This window comes from Mugil cephalus, chromosome 15 (genome assembly GCF_022458985.1).
Source record: "Mugil cephalus isolate CIBA_MC_2020 chromosome 15, CIBA_Mcephalus_1.1, whole genome shotgun sequence".
Taxonomy (NCBI): Eukaryota; Metazoa; Chordata; class Actinopteri; order Mugiliformes; family Mugilidae; genus Mugil; species Mugil cephalus.
Genome location: NC_061784.1, coordinates 13,713,231 through 13,731,754, shown reverse-complemented (window position 1 = coordinate 13,731,754; position 18,524 = coordinate 13,713,231). Strand labels below are relative to the sequence as shown.

The 18,524-nt window shown below is 41.3% G+C and overlaps 2 protein-coding genes across 2 annotated transcripts in view; one reads left to right on the top strand and one right to left on the bottom strand.

The window, feature by feature from the left end:
* Positions 1 to 7,088: 7,088 nt before the first annotated feature.
* ufm1 (ubiquitin-fold modifier 1) lies at positions 7,089 to 16,398 on the bottom strand. Its single transcript, XM_047607518.1, has 6 exons — positions 16,239 to 16,398; positions 16,081 to 16,137; positions 14,228 to 14,285; positions 12,665 to 12,704; positions 10,902 to 10,934; positions 7,089 to 8,119 (listed from the first exon to the last, which is right to left on the bottom strand). Coding segments are annotated over exons 1-6 (264 nt in total). The 5' UTR covers positions 16,241 to 16,398; the 3' UTR covers positions 7,089 to 8,045.
* A 168-nt stretch (positions 16,399 to 16,566) lies between these two features.
* The window catches only part of LOC125021766 (short transient receptor potential channel 4-like), a 64,881-nt gene continuing 62,923 nt past the window's right edge, over positions 16,567 to 18,524 (top strand). Inside the window, exons 1-2 of the mRNA XM_047607943.1 lie at positions 16,567 to 16,598; positions 17,003 to 17,099. The gene's annotated coding sequence lies outside the window, so the exon portion shown is untranslated. The remainder of the gene's footprint in view (positions 16,599 to 17,002; positions 17,100 to 18,524) is intronic.

The following is an 18,524-nucleotide window of genomic DNA, read 5'->3' as shown; positions in this document are numbered from 1 at the left end:
AATTGACAGGTGAATTTTTTTAATGCACTTTTTTTCCATCTAAAAGAGCTGCCAAAGAAATGGCACAATTATTATTATTTTTTAATAGGCTACTGCTCCCTGGTGGCGAATAATGGCACAGCACTCCCGGCCTTCAGTCGAGCACCAAGGTTGATGATATTTTTGAGGTTGCATTGACAAAAGGTGAAGAAAAAAAAATACATGAAGCAATAGGATAATTGAGCCAGTTTTAGACATTTGTATCCGGCATTTTTGTTTTTACTCTGGTCACGGCGCAGCTTTTAGAGCTCATACTGGCTCAAGGCCAAGAGCGGTGCTCGGAACTGAATAAAGATGATCTGCAGAGAAACGTTAAAGACCTCCCATGACTCACACAGGCAAAGAAAATCACCAGTGAGGATCTTCCCCTTGACCTCTGACATTACCGGCATGTATTTGATCTCCACCTTTGCAGAAAATGTGTGAAAGCGACACTATCGCATGTGTAAAAAGAAAGAAGAGAGAGCCTCCGTCGCTAATTACAAAGTTTCAGCCGCCGTATAGCTGAAATAAGAGTCAGGGCTGACAGTACAGATGGTTTGAAGGTTAACACCCACCTCTATATGACACCCCTACCCTTCACTCCAGATCTCTTCTTTCCTCTGATCCAATGAGCTGTTTCTTGTCTACCTACACACATGCACATGTAGGACACGGTCTCTCTGACATTTAATAACAGAGCACCAATGAGATCTCGGTTACTGGAGGAGGACACCCCCGGGGAGTTCTTTAATGCTTTCATCTCGCCGGCGGTCACATAAGATTTCACTGGGACAAACACACTCACCTGCTGGGGTGAAGTCGCGCTGCAGAGTGAGAAGAAGAGGCAAAATGAGGATTCTCGTTCTAAAACAAAGAAACTGTGATGGCCGCGCATACTTCCCAAAGGTTTACTCTGAACTTACTTTTCACTTTGATGACTCAAACGGGCCTCCGGGAGCGAAAATCAAAGGACAGACGATGACCCGTCTTGCCTAACCTCACAGGCTCTCACCTCACACAGAAGCTTATCTCTTTTTAACACAGGGAGACAAACTCCCCACAAAGGGATTAACTTTAGCGTGGAGGATGAAGGAAAGTTGGATTTAGTCAGTTAACGGTGCAAAAAGGCAAAAGTTTCAGGGGGTTCAATATGCGTACGGCGTGTTCCCCGCCTCCAAAAATACACGTTTCTATCAAACCTGCAGACTTTCTGGAGTCAAGACGACCCTCATGACGTCAGGTTGTTTGCGCTGACTTTATCACTCCCCTGCAATTTTCCCACTTTTTATAGAATATGTGCTTTGTGCTGAGGTTTAAAGAAGAGATTCTTTGATCTGATTTCATCACAAGTTTATTCCAAATTGCCTCACATTACCAGCTGTGTAGAAGTTATATCATTATAGTGTAAGTGGTATAGTAGTTATTTTACATAATAGTTTCCTCTGCTGTGTGCCCTCTTTCAGGATGCACACATGGGCACACACTTGAAGCAAAAAACATTAAACATTTTATTAGGTACACCTTGCTAGTAAAAGGTTGGACCCCCTTTTGCCTTCAGAACTGCCTTAATTCTTCTTTTCATACTTTCAACAAGTGTTCGAAACATTCCTCAGAGATTTTTGTCCATATTGACATGACGGCATCACACAGTTGCTTCAGATTTGTCTATTGGATTGAGATCTGGTGACTGTGGAGGCCATTGAAGTACAGTGAACTCTTTGTTATGTTCAAGAAACTAGTTTGAGATGATTTGAGCTTTGTGACATGGTGCATTATCCTGCTGGAAGTAGCCGTCAGAAGATGGTACACTGTGGTCATAAAGGGATGGACATGGTCAGCAACAATACTCAGGTAGACTGTGGCATTTAAACCATGCTCAGTTTGTACAAAGGGGCTAAAAGTGTGCCAAGAAAATATCCCCCACACCATTACACCACTACCAGCCTGAACCGTTGATACAAGGCATGATGGATCCATACTTTCATGTTGTTTACGCCAAATTCTGACCCTGCCATCCAAATGTCGCAGCTGAAATCAAGACTCGTCAGACCAGGCAACATTTTTCCAATGTTCTATTGTCCAGAGTTGGTGAGCCTGTGTGAACTGTAGTCTCAGTTTACTGTTCTTAGCTGACAGGTGTGGTCTTCTGCTGCTCTTTTTCAAGGTTGGAAGTGTTGTGCGTTCAGAGATGGTATTCTGCATTCCTTGGTTGTAACCAGTGGTTATTTGAGTTACTGTTGCCTTTCTATCATCTCCAACCAGTCTGCCCATTCTCCTCTGACCTCTCACATCAACAAGGCATTTTTGTCCGCACAGCTGCCGCTCACTGGATATTTTCTCTTTTTTGGACTGTTCTCTGTAAACCCTAGAGATGGTTGTGTGTTTAAATCCCAGTAGATCAGCAGTTTCTGAAATACTCAGACCAGCCCGTCTGGCACCAACAACCACACCACGTTCAAAGTCACTTAAATCCCCTTTCTTCCTCATTCTGATGCTCGGTTTGAACTTCAGCAAGTTGCTTTGATCACCTCTACACGTCTAAATGCACTGAATTGCAGCCATGTGATTGGCTGATTAGCTATTTGTGTTAACAAGCAGTTGAACAGGTGCACCTAATAAAGTAGCCAGTGAGTGTAGAAGTTTGCCATCCTTTCCTCTGCTATCTTAAATAAACAAAAATACTCTGAGGCTAAAATCCCAAAAAACAAATCCTCATCTCTTAAATATCAACCCCAGTGTTTGTGCTAGAGGAGACATCAGGGGCTGACCAAGTGGTTAGTGTCCAGTCTACTCCAAAGTGCTGGTTGAAATATAATACACCTCTGCACAGTGACTGAACATGCTCACAGCGGGCTATCACTGAGCAGAAACGAGCTGCCGTTGGAAAAGCACCCAGCCAAAGATTTTTTGTGCCCTTTTTTCTCTTTTGACCAAACTGTTCAGATGAAGCACGCAGCAAAGCACAGCCCGTGGCTGTTTTGTACTTAAAATACACACTCCAAGCGATTCATGAATACTCCCACGAGCCCTGGATACACACTGGTGTCGAAAGAGAAAGAGAGAAAGGGGGGATTATGAAAAGATTAGCTGCAGGACGGCCTCAACAGATTTAGGAGACCACTTAACTCAAAAACTGTTTCAAGCGACTTTCAAATGTTCTCACAAATTGCACAGATTCTCTTTTATAGTTCAAAGCAACACACACACTGTAAAATCACAATTATTGTAATTGGATAAAACCCTGAAGGACATTGAAATTTATTTCACTTGGGGCAATCTTAATCTAAGAAATTTGTGGATTTACAGTAAATTATTTTTGCTGGTATGGCTCTGTTTTCAGTCCTACGTGGAAAGCTAAAGACAGGGATAAACCCACAACTCGGCCCTTCCAGGAGCAGCACCAAAGAGTATAATACCGAACAGAAGGACGGACAGACAGAGTACAAAAAGAGGAGCTGGGGTGGAGGTGGGTTGCAAATCGGCTTGCTTAGAAACAGGAAGGGTAGGCAGGCCACAGCAGCTTAAATAGGTGCCTTGAATACAGTTTGCTTATGATGCTTTAGCTGATAATGGGCTGAGCTCGACTCCCTGAACTAATACCACGCTCCATTTGAATCAGTGGCATCACAGACCTCCATTTCTGTTATGAGGAATTCAGTGGCCTTGGTAAATATTAGCAAATGTTCAAAACAGTGCTGCATATGGAGCTTGTTTAGTTTAGAAGACCTGTGTCAGCCAACTCAAACTACAGGAATGTTATATACCGATCAGCCATAACATTAGGACCTAATATTTGTGTAGGTCTCCCTTGTGCCTCCAAAACTGCTGTGAGTCATCAGGACATGGGCCTTCTGATGATGTCCTCTGGTGTCTGGCAACAGGATGTGGTTAGAGGGGCCTCTGTGGATCATTCCACAGATACATGATCAGTTTGAGACCTAGTGAATCTGGAGGACAGGTCAACACGTGGCGCTGTTCTTAATCTTTAAGCTGTTCCTAAACCATTTTTGTGTGTCCGTGTCAGGCTGCATCCTGCAGGGGTGTCATTGCTACGGGGTGGTGGCGGTGCGTGGTCTGGTCTAGGTGGGTGGCGCATGCAGCAAAACTGTGAGCCGTCACAAGATTATCATATGTGTTATTTACGTCTCCTGTCAGTGGTTTTAATGTTATGGCTGCTAGCCAGATTGCATGGGTTGCCATTTGGATACAGAGAAAATGGATCATTTTGCATCTGACAGCTGTGTGTGGGGGGGATGTTTTCATTTTTTTTTATTTTTTTTTTATGGATGATGTGTTATAAATGTTGACATGATGGATTTTAAAATTCATAAATGCATTCATGTTTCTGAAGAGAACTGCAGATGGGGTGTTAAACATCCCAGAAAAAAATAAATGTTTCATATCCAAAAACTCACACAAAAAGAAACAATTATCAGCTTTTGTGTAAAATCCGTAAAGATAAAACTTTGCACTTGGGCGTTCGAGAACCGAGCGATAACGGAACCCCAGTTTTAAACCATATTATCCGTCTTCTTTTCGCCTGAACGTTATCAGATGCTCAGATAAAAAATAAATACATAAAAAAGAGACAGGCAGGAGCAGGAATTGGGGAGAAAATTACAGCGTGTCTGAATATGCTTGGCGCCTAAATATCTATACTCTATCAAGATTAATTGGAAGACGTTTGTAGATGTAAATGATCTGTGGGGTTTCCTTCCTGCCATACTAAATATGTAACAGAAGGGGGCAGAATTAGGTCACCCACATAATTTAATAAGCCGGATTTTTTTTTTATCAGTGTCCCGCAGGTGTGCTGAAAACTGGCAGCGAGCGTGCGGTGAAACAACGCGCCATGTTTGAGTGACTGAAAAAGGAGCTGGATAAGTTGCCAGATAGAGGCCGTTTCCTTTCCCTGACTTTTTATCTGACTCGCCGACCTGTGGCCACAGTGATGGCCTTATCTGCGCTGAGTCGGTGGAAGATCACCAGATCTCATTTTAGATTGGCTGCCTCTAATGGGAGGCCGGGGCGCACACTCGATGCGCCATTTATAAAGCAGCGGGAATGCGGATAAGAGAGAGAGAGAAGAGGAGAAGAGGGGAAAAAAAACTTACTTTACACAAGGAGCCCCATGCGCTGCCACTGTGATCAATCACTGCCACCCTCTTGACAGCATCCCGGCCCGAGTCCCTGCATGTGTGTCATGTTCAAAGTAAAAGACAAAAAAAAAAATGATGGCGACTTCAATCAATCAATGTGACAAGTTTAAATTTCAAAATCCTACATTGACAAAACATTTAGGACATCAGGACGACAGGGGGTCCGCGACCCCTAGGGGGTTGGCGGAGGTAGTGCAGGGATGGGGGGGGGGTCGCAAAATCTTTGGTTGATTAGACATTTTTTATGTATTTTTTTAAATTTTCCCCCACAAATTTAAATTTGTTTAAATACACATTAACGAGAATTGACCCGCAATTCGCCAAAAATCTATTCAGTTCCCAGGTGAAACCCCAGATGCACGCTTCAGTATAACAGCCCCCCTAATATTTGAAATAAGAAAAAAAAAAAAAAAAAAAAGAATATTTGGACCTGTGTATTATTTGAATGGCATAGTATTGAATGCAAAATGATAATAATAATGTCAATTTATAAATAGCACTAGGCCGAATTTAATATAGAACACATTTAGTAGGTGGGGGTCCCTACCTAATCTCTCCATCAGTTTGGGGGTCCTTGGCCTGAAAAATGTTGAAGATCCCTGATTTAGGACAATCAACCACAAAGCTACTTTTAAAATAATTGAATTAAAAAAAAAAATAAAAATACAGTGAAATTCTGTTCCAGCAGTCGTTTCTTCAATTTAGCATCATGTGTTGCGCTCCCTCCTCACTTTCTCCCACTGCTGTAGCTGAGACTCTCGGGCCATACAATGTGACATGTGCCCGGAGGAGACAGCAGACAGCGTGGTGTTGTTTGTCTCTCTCCGTAGACGCCGCCTGAAGAGATGTTTTCCTGCACGGGGCACTTGCTGAAGCTTGAAATGACACCTCTGCTGATTAAGAAGTCCCCCTCGAGTGCGAGTTTTTCCGGGTGACATTACTAGTACAACCTGCAGCTGGCTCGGGACAGCGGAGAGCTCAGTCACAAATGTGATTGAGGCGTTTATTTCTTGATTAACGTTAAAGCGTAGCACGCCTTCTGCTTAAGTGTGATCTTTCAATTTCATGCCTTCAAGAGCAAAAATTCAGAGGGTGTGAAATTAGCAGATTTCTTCCTTTTGAATTTAAACAGGTTGTACTTTTTTTTTAAATTATTATTCTAGAGTTTATTCCACATGGAAGAATGTCAAATATCTTTATTCAGACCTGAAGACGACCATTAACGAACTGGGGTGAGAAAACACAAAATTCGACACACTTTTTATGATTTCGCAATTTTCGGACAATTAACAAAAGCACCGCGGCGCAAGATAACAGCTGCTGCATTCAGGGCGCTCTGTGGTCTTTTCCCATTCCCGCAGTAAATTTCTGGTGAATGTGCCCAGCAGCGACTTTGATTAAAATAAATGAGAAAATCCATTTGCAATGGCCCTCCCGCTCCTCCCCACCATCTGAGTCTGCATCCTAATGGGTGGTGAGACACAACTATGAGCGGTCTGTTGTGCGTTTCAACGTGCACATCCCGTCATTCTCTCTAGTGTGTGTGGGTTTTTTTTTTTTTTTTTTTTTTGCTCCCGGGTTGAGAACAAGGAGCCAATCGGGGAAACAAATGGTTCAGACCTTTTCAGATGATAATGACTAATGTGGAGGGGATAATAAACTGCTTCTTCGCATTTATCAAGTTGAGAAACAACAAAGCACGTGCAGAGCAAATCTGCTCATCTGCCTATTAGTCATTATGATTTAGAAGGGAACGCTGCAGAATTAAAAGTTCATTTTCTCTCCAGAACTTGTCAAAAGAAAAAGACGAATACCAAACAAATGCTTTACATTTATTTCTTAGATGAAGAGCGGTGTGGTGAGCTGGCGACACAGACAAAGGCAGCAATGCACACTGGGACGCAAGTATTAGTCAGTGGAGCTTTTTCTGCTTTTATTGTGTGAAGATGCACAATGAACGAGTTGAAACACAGAGGCATTCGGGTGCGCGTTGTTGTTAAGCTGCGACCTGACAGAGGGCAGCAAAGAGCCGTGTGACGTTTATGTGTTTAATCACGAGACGTGATCTTCTGCTTAAAGCATCTGGTCCACGACACAAATACTGATGCATAATGTTAAGTCTGGTGACCTGAAAACCTGACAAAAAAAATAAAATAAAAAAATAAAAAAAAATGACAGGCAGCAGTCACTTAGTACAGTGTAAGCGGTACAGTGTACAGTCACTTGCCAATGCACTGGGTACAATAGTGAAAAAGAATGCAATCCTAAAAAGCATCCCTGCACTAAATGAATGATTGGTTTACGGCGAAACTGTGGAAAAGGGTGGAAATTCGAGCGTATGAACATTCCGGAGGATGCAATTTGTGCTGCTGTTAAACCCTGAAACTATTAGAAGTCATTTGTTTTCATTAGTGCACCGGATGAACTAGCAAGCTAGGATGTTCTCACGTTACAATTCTTCGAAACGCTGCAAAATAAGCATGCACGGTTAGTCATACTGACTGCTCAATGTCATTTACAAAGATACAAAAGCTACCGATGACTATGTTAATCTTAGCTGAACTCTTTCCCGTGATGCAGCTGTGTTTGGAATCGCTCAGTTGCTCTGGGCGTCTCTCTTGCTCCAAACCTCTGAACTCGACAGAGGCTGAAGACACGGCGGGGGTTGGAGGGGGTTTGGGGGAGGGGCAGTCGAATGTGCGCGAGCATGTCATCGATAAAGTTTAAATATATCTCCTGTGAGTCACTGTCAGTTGTGGGGCCTAGAAAATAAATAAGACACACGCTGAGGTGTTTCCTGGGTCTCAAGTGTTATATATGATTCTGCCGGGTGAGTCACTGTGCCGTCGAGGAGGAGAAGCAGCATCAGTCTCCCCGTCCTCCCACTCTGTCTCTGGGAATGATGCGGAGCTCCGAGCCGTGCTTCAGAAACACGTTCCCTGCAACACAGGACAGAGCAGCGTTTAAAGATCACAGTTTAAAAACCTGCGTGCTTTAATAAGGGGGAGGGGGTTTATTGTCAACACACAAGCTGGGAAAGACGTCTCTTTATGCTGTATATCACATTTTACCATGAAAAATATCCAAGTTAAGTATTTGCACAGACATTTATAACAGATATAAGGCTTTAAAAAGAAGGTTAAATATTGGTGGAAACTAAAGGATTAAAACATGCTTTCGTTTTATTTGTCCATCTTCATCGAGCACATAAAAAGGTGGATTTTAACATGCACACACGGCACACCCATTTAAATAATTTATAGTGCTGCATTATGGAACCACAAACGCCGACATCACTCATTAATTTGCTCAGTCAAGCAGAGATCATGCCGACATCACGCGTGCTTCATTCAACCTAACCGTAAGCGTGACCTCTATTAAGCCACAGAAAAATGTAATGTCGGCCTCACGCGGATGTCCAAAGACTTACTATATTCTAACATCCCATTACATCAACTTCCACTGTGTACTCAATGTGAACAAGAGGCTCGGTGGCTGCAGTGGGTGAAAAAAGAGGCAATCTCACAGAGGTGTCTGAACTGAGGCTATTCTTGGCAGCACACAGCGAGCGCGAGTGTAACGCAGATAAAAAAAAATAAGCTGTTGTAAATGTCCTCCACTGTTTTCCCTTCTAAGTAAAAGAGACCCAGGTTTCGCCTTTGGTCCAAACAGGCGTTACCACATTCTGAGAAAAGGCAAGTCCCGCATCACGGGTCTTTGAAGAGAGCGAACATTTGCATAAAGAGAGGTGAGGTATGAACCTCAGGGAAACCTCTCAGTGCTGTGAATTCTGACTAAACAGATTTGTGCACCTACTCTGCCCCCGGTCACTTTTCTTTTTTCTTTTTTTAAATTAACTTAACATCAAACGCCGCCTCTCTGGGACTTTTTATTTATAGTCGTGATTCACTAAGCACCATTTACACACAGCAACTGTGAGCGTTGCTAAAACGCAGAGATGCTTCCTGTCAGGAACTCCAGTTTATTTTAGCGGCATTTTTTTTTTATTTTTTTTTTTCAGATTTCACTTCGATTCGACTCCAAGAGGAGACGAAACCCTGCGCTAAAATGATAAATTAGGGGCAGACTGGCACAGTGAGATTTTCAAAACATCCTTCCTCAGGGTGCATCATGACATCTGCCCGTCTCAGTCAGAGGGAAGTGGAAGGAGGATGGAGGATGTTTCACTGAGTGGCAACAGTTGGCGCCCTATTTCGGATTATTTTCTCTTCAGTTATCATGCATTTCTCTGAGTTATGCTACGAATCCACAATCCCTGCTGGTCTTTAACACACACACCGATCAGGCATAACATTATGACCACCTTCCTAATTTTGTGTATGATAACCTTGCGCCTCGAAAATGGTTGCGACTCATCAGAGAATGGATGTGGGTCTTCTGAGGGCGTCCTGTGGTGTCCGGTAACATAATGTCCAGTTCGGCTTAACTTTCTGGGCGAGGTTTGTCTGCGCTCCCCATGCTACCTCTTTCACTTCTTCATTTTATACATGGTTTTTACTTCTCATTTCTTAGTATTAAGCACTTTATGCATTGTTTGCACTTCCACCACGGCTTTACTGTGTCACGTTTTTTGTTAATAGTATTTTTATTGTGATTATTGTGTTCTGTTGATGTTGTCCTTGTGCCACAAAATTAATTTCCTTCTTTATATCAATAAATATGGACTGAACTATGGGGTGGGGATGGTCTGGCCTGGTCTCGGTGGGTGGCGCATGTCTGAGTAACATCCACATTAATGTCGGGTCCACAAGTTCTGAATTGTCACAATGTTATTTACTGGGAGTGGTCATAATGTTGTGGCTGATTGGTGTAGGCTTTAATTAAGATTTATAAGACTTGAAGCTTATCAAGTTTCAAAGCTTTTAATTTTTCCTCTGAGTTTTCATCAGGGTTTGATTAATTATTGTCTAAACAGATGAGGCAGTTGGTGCTGAAAGTTGTTCAAGGCAAATTTTCAATGTGGACGCAGACACGGACTCCTTCGAGACCCAGGTGTGTTTACTTCGGTTTAATGTGTTTGTGTTTGTTCACACAAACACATCTGTTTTCACAGTATTTCTGCAACTTCACCATTTAGAGAGTTTATTCACTGCGTCAGTACAAATCTCTGCACACGCACCAACGTTTCATTTCACATGCGGATGCATTGATTTTAGGTTAATTCAGGACTACAGACTTATTTAACGTCACTTTACAAGTTCAAAATCACACCGAGCCGAACTTGAACCCACACTTCCATCGATGAATAATAATGAAACATGACCGTTAAATGACTCTGATTATATGATCTGGAACGCCTTGATCCCGGATCAGTTTGTTCCACCACCTCAAGTAAAGCTTTTCACATCGAGCGTTGCTTTTTTCTTTGCCTTCCACCACCCACACAGGGACTGCCTCTGGAGGTTTTTATCAAAAATAACCTTTTATATTATTAAACCAATGCCTCCAGTGTTACAAATGCATCATGAAATATGCTTTGTTCATGTTCTGTATTAATGCCTCGGGTTATTAACGAAAGCACATTGACAAGTGGCAAAGAGCTTTAAAAGTAATAATAATAAAAAAACAAAAAAACAAAAGCTGATTAGGCTTCCAAGCAGCTGAACAGAACTGAATAGAAGGAAAAACAACATCCTCCACTACACCCCAGAGAGGCTTTAGTGGAGACATCAGAACAACCAAAAACCCAACATCACTCACCTGCAGTCTGGGCCGGATTGATTCCTATTCCGTCTGCAAGGAACAGCACGTATGAAAAGACAAACACACCAAGGAAACAAGTCATACAAATGAGTAGCATAAAAAAAACAACAACAATGGCAATCAATAGCTTATCTGTTAATAACGCTGCTCCAGCCAAATTAAAGTTGGGCCTCAGCAACAGGCAACTCTGGCATAATAACAGACCAGCCATTAACTCTGATGAAACTTTATAATTGACACAGCGGTCATATCTTAGCAATCCTAATACAAGTGTTAGCAAAGTGTTTGGAAGCCGTCTTTCTCCACAACGCTGTGCATAATCAATTATTTTAAATGAAAATATCTCACACGTTCTCCGTGCGAATGTTCGGTAAACTACTTTTCTCTCTTGGCAAATGTTTTTTATGCAATAATGTTTAGTTTAATTGCTGGGAAACAATGAATGAGCTCACTTTATTTTTTCATCTAATGCCCAGAAAGACAATTCACTGCAATTTGTTCTAGTGATTATTGTGACAGGAGCGATAAAAGTGTTGGGCAAATGGAGGAATTCAACTGAATATAGTTCCATTTTCAGGCTTTTACATAAGTATGACAGATGATGGAAACTCCTGAAAGATGTTGCAAGAAAGAGTTGAAACTACTTTAGGTCAAAGAAAAGGGATTCATTTTTTAAATGCACCATCTTGCATCTTTTATAACTATTTTTGTTTTATAACCGAATCAGAAGCTACAGATTTAAAAAAAAAACACAAAACTCCTGCACAGGAACTTGTGGCCACAGAACAGTGGTCATACTCCTTGAAGCCCTCTCAAGTTTTAAGGGGACGAAACACGGTCATTTTCCTCCTTTGAAACTCCAGTAACATCAACAAGGTTGCCATCTATGACACATCATGCTCACGTAATGTTCCAGATTGTGCCTCTGATTCCCTCTCTGACCTTATAGTGGAGCCCACTTATGTGTGATGATGTTCAACAGCAAGCGAGACAGGATTTTGTAATGAAAAGCAAAATAATGAAGAGACTTTTACCTTAACTGAGTATATCTTACAAATATTCTTTTTTCTTGGTGTCCTGCAAATCACTTTAACTCTCAGTTCAGTTCACAGACTACATAAGTGATGGTTGTAGCCACACTGATTTCAATCACGGAAAAGTGAACAGCTGTTTTCTTGAGCGAGGATTGACACTATTTGGATGTGATGGAGGAGCTGGGGCGGATGGAGGGGTGGATCTAACCGCAAGGAGACTTTTCCAGTTACTACAGCTCAGACATAACCCAAAGATACAACTCATACAGACCTAACACTTACTTCATTATGGAATTACCTTAGATAATAACGACAGATTTATAATTATTAGGTTTTTTTTGTTGTTTGTTTTTTTTTTTATTTTAAAAAGCACACATTTTTGGACTGACATGGTGATTATGTCTATCGTTTAACTGCTGTACATGGCTGTGATACAGAGATGCAAAAAGGAAAATGACAATATTTAAAAAGCGACAATATGCAGGTTTGACTTCACTAATCAGTATCGTTATGAGACTTGGCAGCTTTTCAAGTATTAGTTCATTTCCCCCATCACACTGCAGTTCCAGGGCTGAACTTCATTAAAGTTTCTAAACACCTCTGCCAAAGCTCTTGGTTTGTCAGTGAATGAGACTCTCTCTCCCTGAAGAACAGCAAAATAGCTCTTAACGACTGTCGGGCTTGTAAACATGTCACTTCGATACTTAAAGTGGCTTCTTAACTCACCATTTGTTATTATCGCACTGGTCGCTGATGGCACTTTGAACTGTAATTGAGGCAAAAAAATAAAATAAATAAATGATCACATTTAAATCCACACAAGTGAAATTCACAACAAAAACCTGCCACTTTAGATTCCAGGAAATTCGGCAGCGCTAAAGTATTTTGGCAGAGTAACGAGGGACGCGCCGGCGTCCAATTCCACTTGGCTGGAAGAAGCAGTGTGAAAAATACATCAAGACAGAAAGCTCCATCCACTGAGTCAGCGTTCTGAGATCCTTCATTGTTGGACGGCAACTTCAAAAGAGGAGCCGCGTTGCCTTCAGATCCGAAGCTCGGTGAAACAGGCAAAGGAGGAAATGCTGTGTAGCGTGTTTTGTTTCAGTGCTTTTGTCTGCCAACTTTCACGCTTGTTATGCGTTTTCACCCCCAGATCACGCACGCGTGCGCGCTGATGCGGAGACTGAAGGGCAGAGCCTGAGGCAAAGACAGCCACGCTCGGATTTCTGGAAGAAAATCACTTACTACGGTCACAATGCATGTCCCACTTCTGGGTTCACGGGATTTGCAGCGAGGGAGAGGTCTGTCAGCGGGGAGATAAGGTTAGCGAACTACAGCTAGGTAGCTGAGACACAGCTCAGATCAGTGAGTCAATAAATAACTCACATTCTTAGTCTTTAAGAGTTTTGTGATTTACTATCTATTATTTATTAACACAGTAATCTACATATAATTATAAAACAGATAACAAATTTTCCTAATGATCATCATTTGTCAGGCATTCTTTTATAACTACCCACATTTAAGTAAATACCTTTTTTTTTCATGTGAATCCATTAATTGTTTTTTTTTAAGGTACCGTTGGTAGCAAGTGTAGAATTTAAATTTGGCCCCTCAGTCGTCGAGAAAGCAAGAGAGTGAACGAAGAGAGGGAGCCGGATTAAAATAGATAATTACAACACTAATGAGAGTAATGAAGGAGGATTTATTGTACTCGTATTTATGACTTGCGCGTGTTGTTACATCTCCTATTTATCGTCTTTTATTTACCCTTCTGTACAGCACTTTGGAGCTCTGCGGTTGTTTTAAAGTGCTTCATAAATAAATTCAGATTGGATTGGATTTTTTTTTTCTCCGTATTATACCTCTGAAGAATTTTGATGATGTGCATTATGCATTTACGCGACATCAATTCAATTCATTCAATGTTTTGTTTTTCAAAGACGCCAATAAAACGCCAGTATTAATTAAGATTAGTATTTCATCCACTTCAAACCCACGCGCGGCGCTTTTGGCAGCCACTGAAGATGGGGGGAAAAAATTACCTCACTCATATTGTATTAAAATGTTGTCGCTATGGCAACGATTCCAAGAACCAGCAAACAAACAACTGTCTATCGGTACGTATATAAATGAAACGTGTGTGGACAGATTTTTTTGTTGTTGCTGTGAATCATATCATCCAACCCTAATGGACAGTTTCTTAGACTTCAGTGGTTAATTGTCTTATTAAAGTACAGTTGTTCCATCGCATCAGTAACAACATATTTAGGCCGAACAGCAACTTACCTCCTCAGCTGCGAATTTCAAAACTGCTGTGAAGGGTGTGCTCTCCGGGACGCTTAGTCTGCAACGACAAAATTAAAAAGGTTCAGTCTTTTTTTAAAGTTTTTGACTTTAATTGTATCGCAGCGGAGGGGCCGGGTGATTGAATATTATCTGCGCGCCCAGCGACCTGGTTTCTGATTCAGTTAACAGGTTTTAGAAGTGCAATCCGGGAGCAGGCAATTTATTTTGACTTCCACGAAGGAAAGGAGAACAAAAGGAATACTGAGCGCAACATTACTCTTGTCAGCGTTGTTTCTGTCGGAGGATTCGGAACCTTTCGCGGCATAAATAGTCATGCACCATGCACTTTCAGTCAGATGCTGCTTCAATCAATCCTGCAGCGCAGTTTGCAGAAGGGGAGCAAAGACCTCCCAAGGGTGAAACAAGCAAGGAAATAAAAAACAAACAGATGCATTTCAAAGAGATGTGAGATAAAAAAAAATAAAAAAATCGCAAAGCTCATAATGCAATTGCCAAGTAAGGTAATGTAGAAGGAGTTGAGGTGGTGGAGGGCAAAATCAATCAGCATAGTCGGTACAGAGGTGAGGAGCAGAGAGAGCGCAGCCAAGCTGAAGCTTCAGTAGTATGTGAGAGGGAAAACGTGTTGGATGATGAAGACCAGCATACTGTGTTCACTCCTCTGTCAGCACTGATGCAAAACTTCATAACACTTATTCCTCTGCTCGTGACATTAACAGACCCAGGGAGTCCTCGTCTGACTCCATTAGAGAAACATCTCCCTGTCAACATTAGGGAAGTCTGCAGTATTTTACAGACAATTATTTGCATTTTAGTCACTTGAAGCTCTGCTGGAAACCACGCATATAAATGTGAAACAAACAAACAAACAAATAAATGTCTGAATAAAGTTTTTACATCTGACTTTCACTGCACCATCCCAGTATGTGGCAGGCAATGTTGTTTACTCCAACAGCGAAGGGCCATTTTGAATGTGCAAAATACCAACATGTGGTCTCTTACAATCGTCACTGATAGCGTGGTAGTCATTAATAATAAAATAATGAACACAACCAAAAAAATCCATTTAGCCGTACAGTGTGTTGTTTTAAGGTTTTGGTGAAATACGCAGTATATTTTAAAAAAAAAAAAAAGACATGACCGTAAATATTTATTAGTGGAATATAGTATTTATTTCCATATCCATCAAAATGTGCATTGGCAAAGTTTTTTGTGACGCTGATGTGATATGCATCTTAGTAGCTGCCTGCAGTATGGTGGGAGACATTTCTTTACACATGCGATCATCGTTAGGTTTCAAGGAATCCAAACATGTTTTAATTTAAAACTATTTCTATTCCTATCTACTCAAAAAAAACAAAAAAAACAAACAAACACAACTATAACATCCTGTCTACGGGGGTAATGTGAGAAGATCCAACTGGGATTACTTTTGCTGTTAATCATATTTGTTTTGGTCAGAGGACATCCAGCTATAGTGAATTTGTGATTTCTATCTTCTCAGAGAAATGAGCTCAGAGTGGCATTGGTCTTATAGATGACGGCACATCAGTTCCTTTGTAAACAGGAAACAAAAGTGAACTCGGAAGTTAACTGTGCCTCATCAGTACAGTTAGATGGTGTGTTCAGTGCCCGCATGTGAATCACAGCTTCACACTAACAGACGTTCCCACGCGTACCCAATTTTATATCACTCGAGTTTAATACGTCGGCAACAGCCTCAACTACGGAGGTACTGTGGTAGCAATACGACGAAATGTTATACATACGGTTAAATAAACTGAAACCTAGCAGGATGTAAGCCGTGACTGCTGAGCTGTCAGTGTATTACTCACACTTTGTATGGCAGCCGGGGATCCGACGTCAGGGTGATTTTAAACGTTACTTTAGACCTAATGAAAGGGATGAAAGGAGCGCCGTTAGCACAATAGTGTTGGCTAATAAATCTGAAACACGCTCATTGAAAAAACACGTTAAAAATGCGAATACTCACATCTTTTGGGAGAGACGACTCCGCTTATGATCTGTTTACACACACCCGGAAGTCGAGAGGACCCAAAAATACACGTCATCCATCTTCTTTTACTTTTGTCGCAAATCTTTTTATCTGTACTGCTTTAAGACGCGACTCGGGTTTTTCTCTAAATGCGAAAAAAATGCAATAACGGCTTTGTATTATCAGAAACATCCAGGCTATTATTTGTGCTAATAAGCGACAGGCATTCACGCCGAATACCTAACATCTGCCGTAAATAACTTCGACAAGGCGCACACACATCCACGATGCGCACTGACAATTTGACTGCGCGTGTTCAAGTCGTTCAAGCTGCGACGCATGACACTCACTCGCGAGGTAAACTTAAATTAAGTTTTAGTTATTTTAATTTACGTGTGAACCTCAGCCTGTCGAACAGTTATCAGCTCTGGATGTAACTTAGATACTTACAAGTAACGCATTAAAATGTGTTTATGGTTATTTCAAACAAATTATTTCGGCATTATTGCTAGCCATGCACACACACAAAACACAACAAAACAGAAGGCAGCATGGACCATTTTCATTTAAATGTCTGAAAACGTTGAAAAGGAGAGTCTGCTTCGTCCATACAAGATATTTGTTTTGTTGTCACAATTACTCACCAAAGCAATGGGAATGTGAACTTTCTAGAAATCAGTTTGTGTGCAGCATATAGTATGGTTAAATCAAGTAATCTCATCAACTTTAGGGTGATTTATTTTTATTTTTTTTCATAATAGAAAGCCATGATGAGTGAAGTTCCACACATGGGTCATATAATGACAACTGAGTCAGCTCCCTTTGGATTTGAAGGCTGTGAGATGCTGCTGAAAGCTGGTAAGTGGCCACTTTTTTTTTTACTTTATTTTGTCACACGCACAAAACTTATAAAGCACATTTAAATCAACTGAATCAAGTGACAGGTTAATTTTTAAAAGTTCATGTTTTAGAGATCATGTGGAAAGAAAAAGAAAGTGAAAAAGTGTAGGCAGTGGAATGACAACCGGCAAAGAGAATGGGAGCAGGCTTATTATGATGACTCAGAGATACAGTGCAGACACTCAGGAACGCACCTCTGGGATTTGAGCGTTGAGACTTCCCCGGAATAAAATGCAAATGAAAAAGAAGATGTAACAGCCTGGATAAGGAACAAAGGGGGACATATTTTACCGTAGCATATGATGGAATCTCGAGGGCTGCGGCATGTAAGCTAATGAAAAATGATGCGCTGCAGGATTCTTTCTGCAAGTGAGATATTTATTAGATGATGTTTTATGTACGCAGAAAATATCAAAAACTCACAAAAGTCCTTGAACATATTTTGATTTTATCTTCTAGGTTTTTATGAAAAAAGCGAATTAATTCAACATTTTTAAGCAGTCACAAGTTCCTTCCCTGATCTTCCTCTCTTTGATCATAAATAGAGCTGAATAATCAAAGGGGTTCCACGCAGGACTGTCTGAATGCCTCACTGTCGTAAAGAGGAAGTGTAGGCTTTGAAGAGTGTGACAGTTGTCCGTCATCTTCGTGGAGGGAGTGTGTGGAGGGTGTGTTGAAAACACAAAACACAGCAACAGCGTTCTGATGGGTTCTGAGATAACAGATTAACATAGCAAATCCAAATGGAATAAATAAAATCCCGTTTCTAATTACCTGCAGGAGTATAACGGTAAGCAGTGCTAACACATGTGGATATCTGCACAAACCGGCAGACGTGCCCGTGCAGGTGCAAGTATGGAGTATTACAAAGGTAAAATACAAAGGTTAAACTGTTTCACAAGATATTCTCTCTTCTGTCTTCCACAGTTATCTGTTTTTATGCTGGGAATTCTCTTGCACACATCATTCTGTGACATCCCCTGCTGTACATCATACAAGCACCGTTGATCCCTGGGTTTTAATGTGTATTTCCCTACTTCCACGTGACTTCCGTACAGCAATTAACAACAGAACCTGTGCACTTAGCCAGTGAGACATGTCAGTATTATATAAATAGTTAAAAAGTAATTCGCATGTGATGTGAAAACCCTACACTTAATGTTCACACGCTTCGTGACCTCATCCATCTGCACCGTCACTGCTGACGTTTTCCCAAATTTGGAAGGGGGGCCTGCTCCATGAGCTTTACTTTTCTCACTTTCGTCGGTTTATACTTGGCTGCTGCGTTTTCCTTCATAGCTGAAATTCTCTGGAAACCAACCAGAAATGTGCTGCTCCAGATGAAGAGGTGGTTCATTATTAATGCCTTAATAAGGAGCCCCT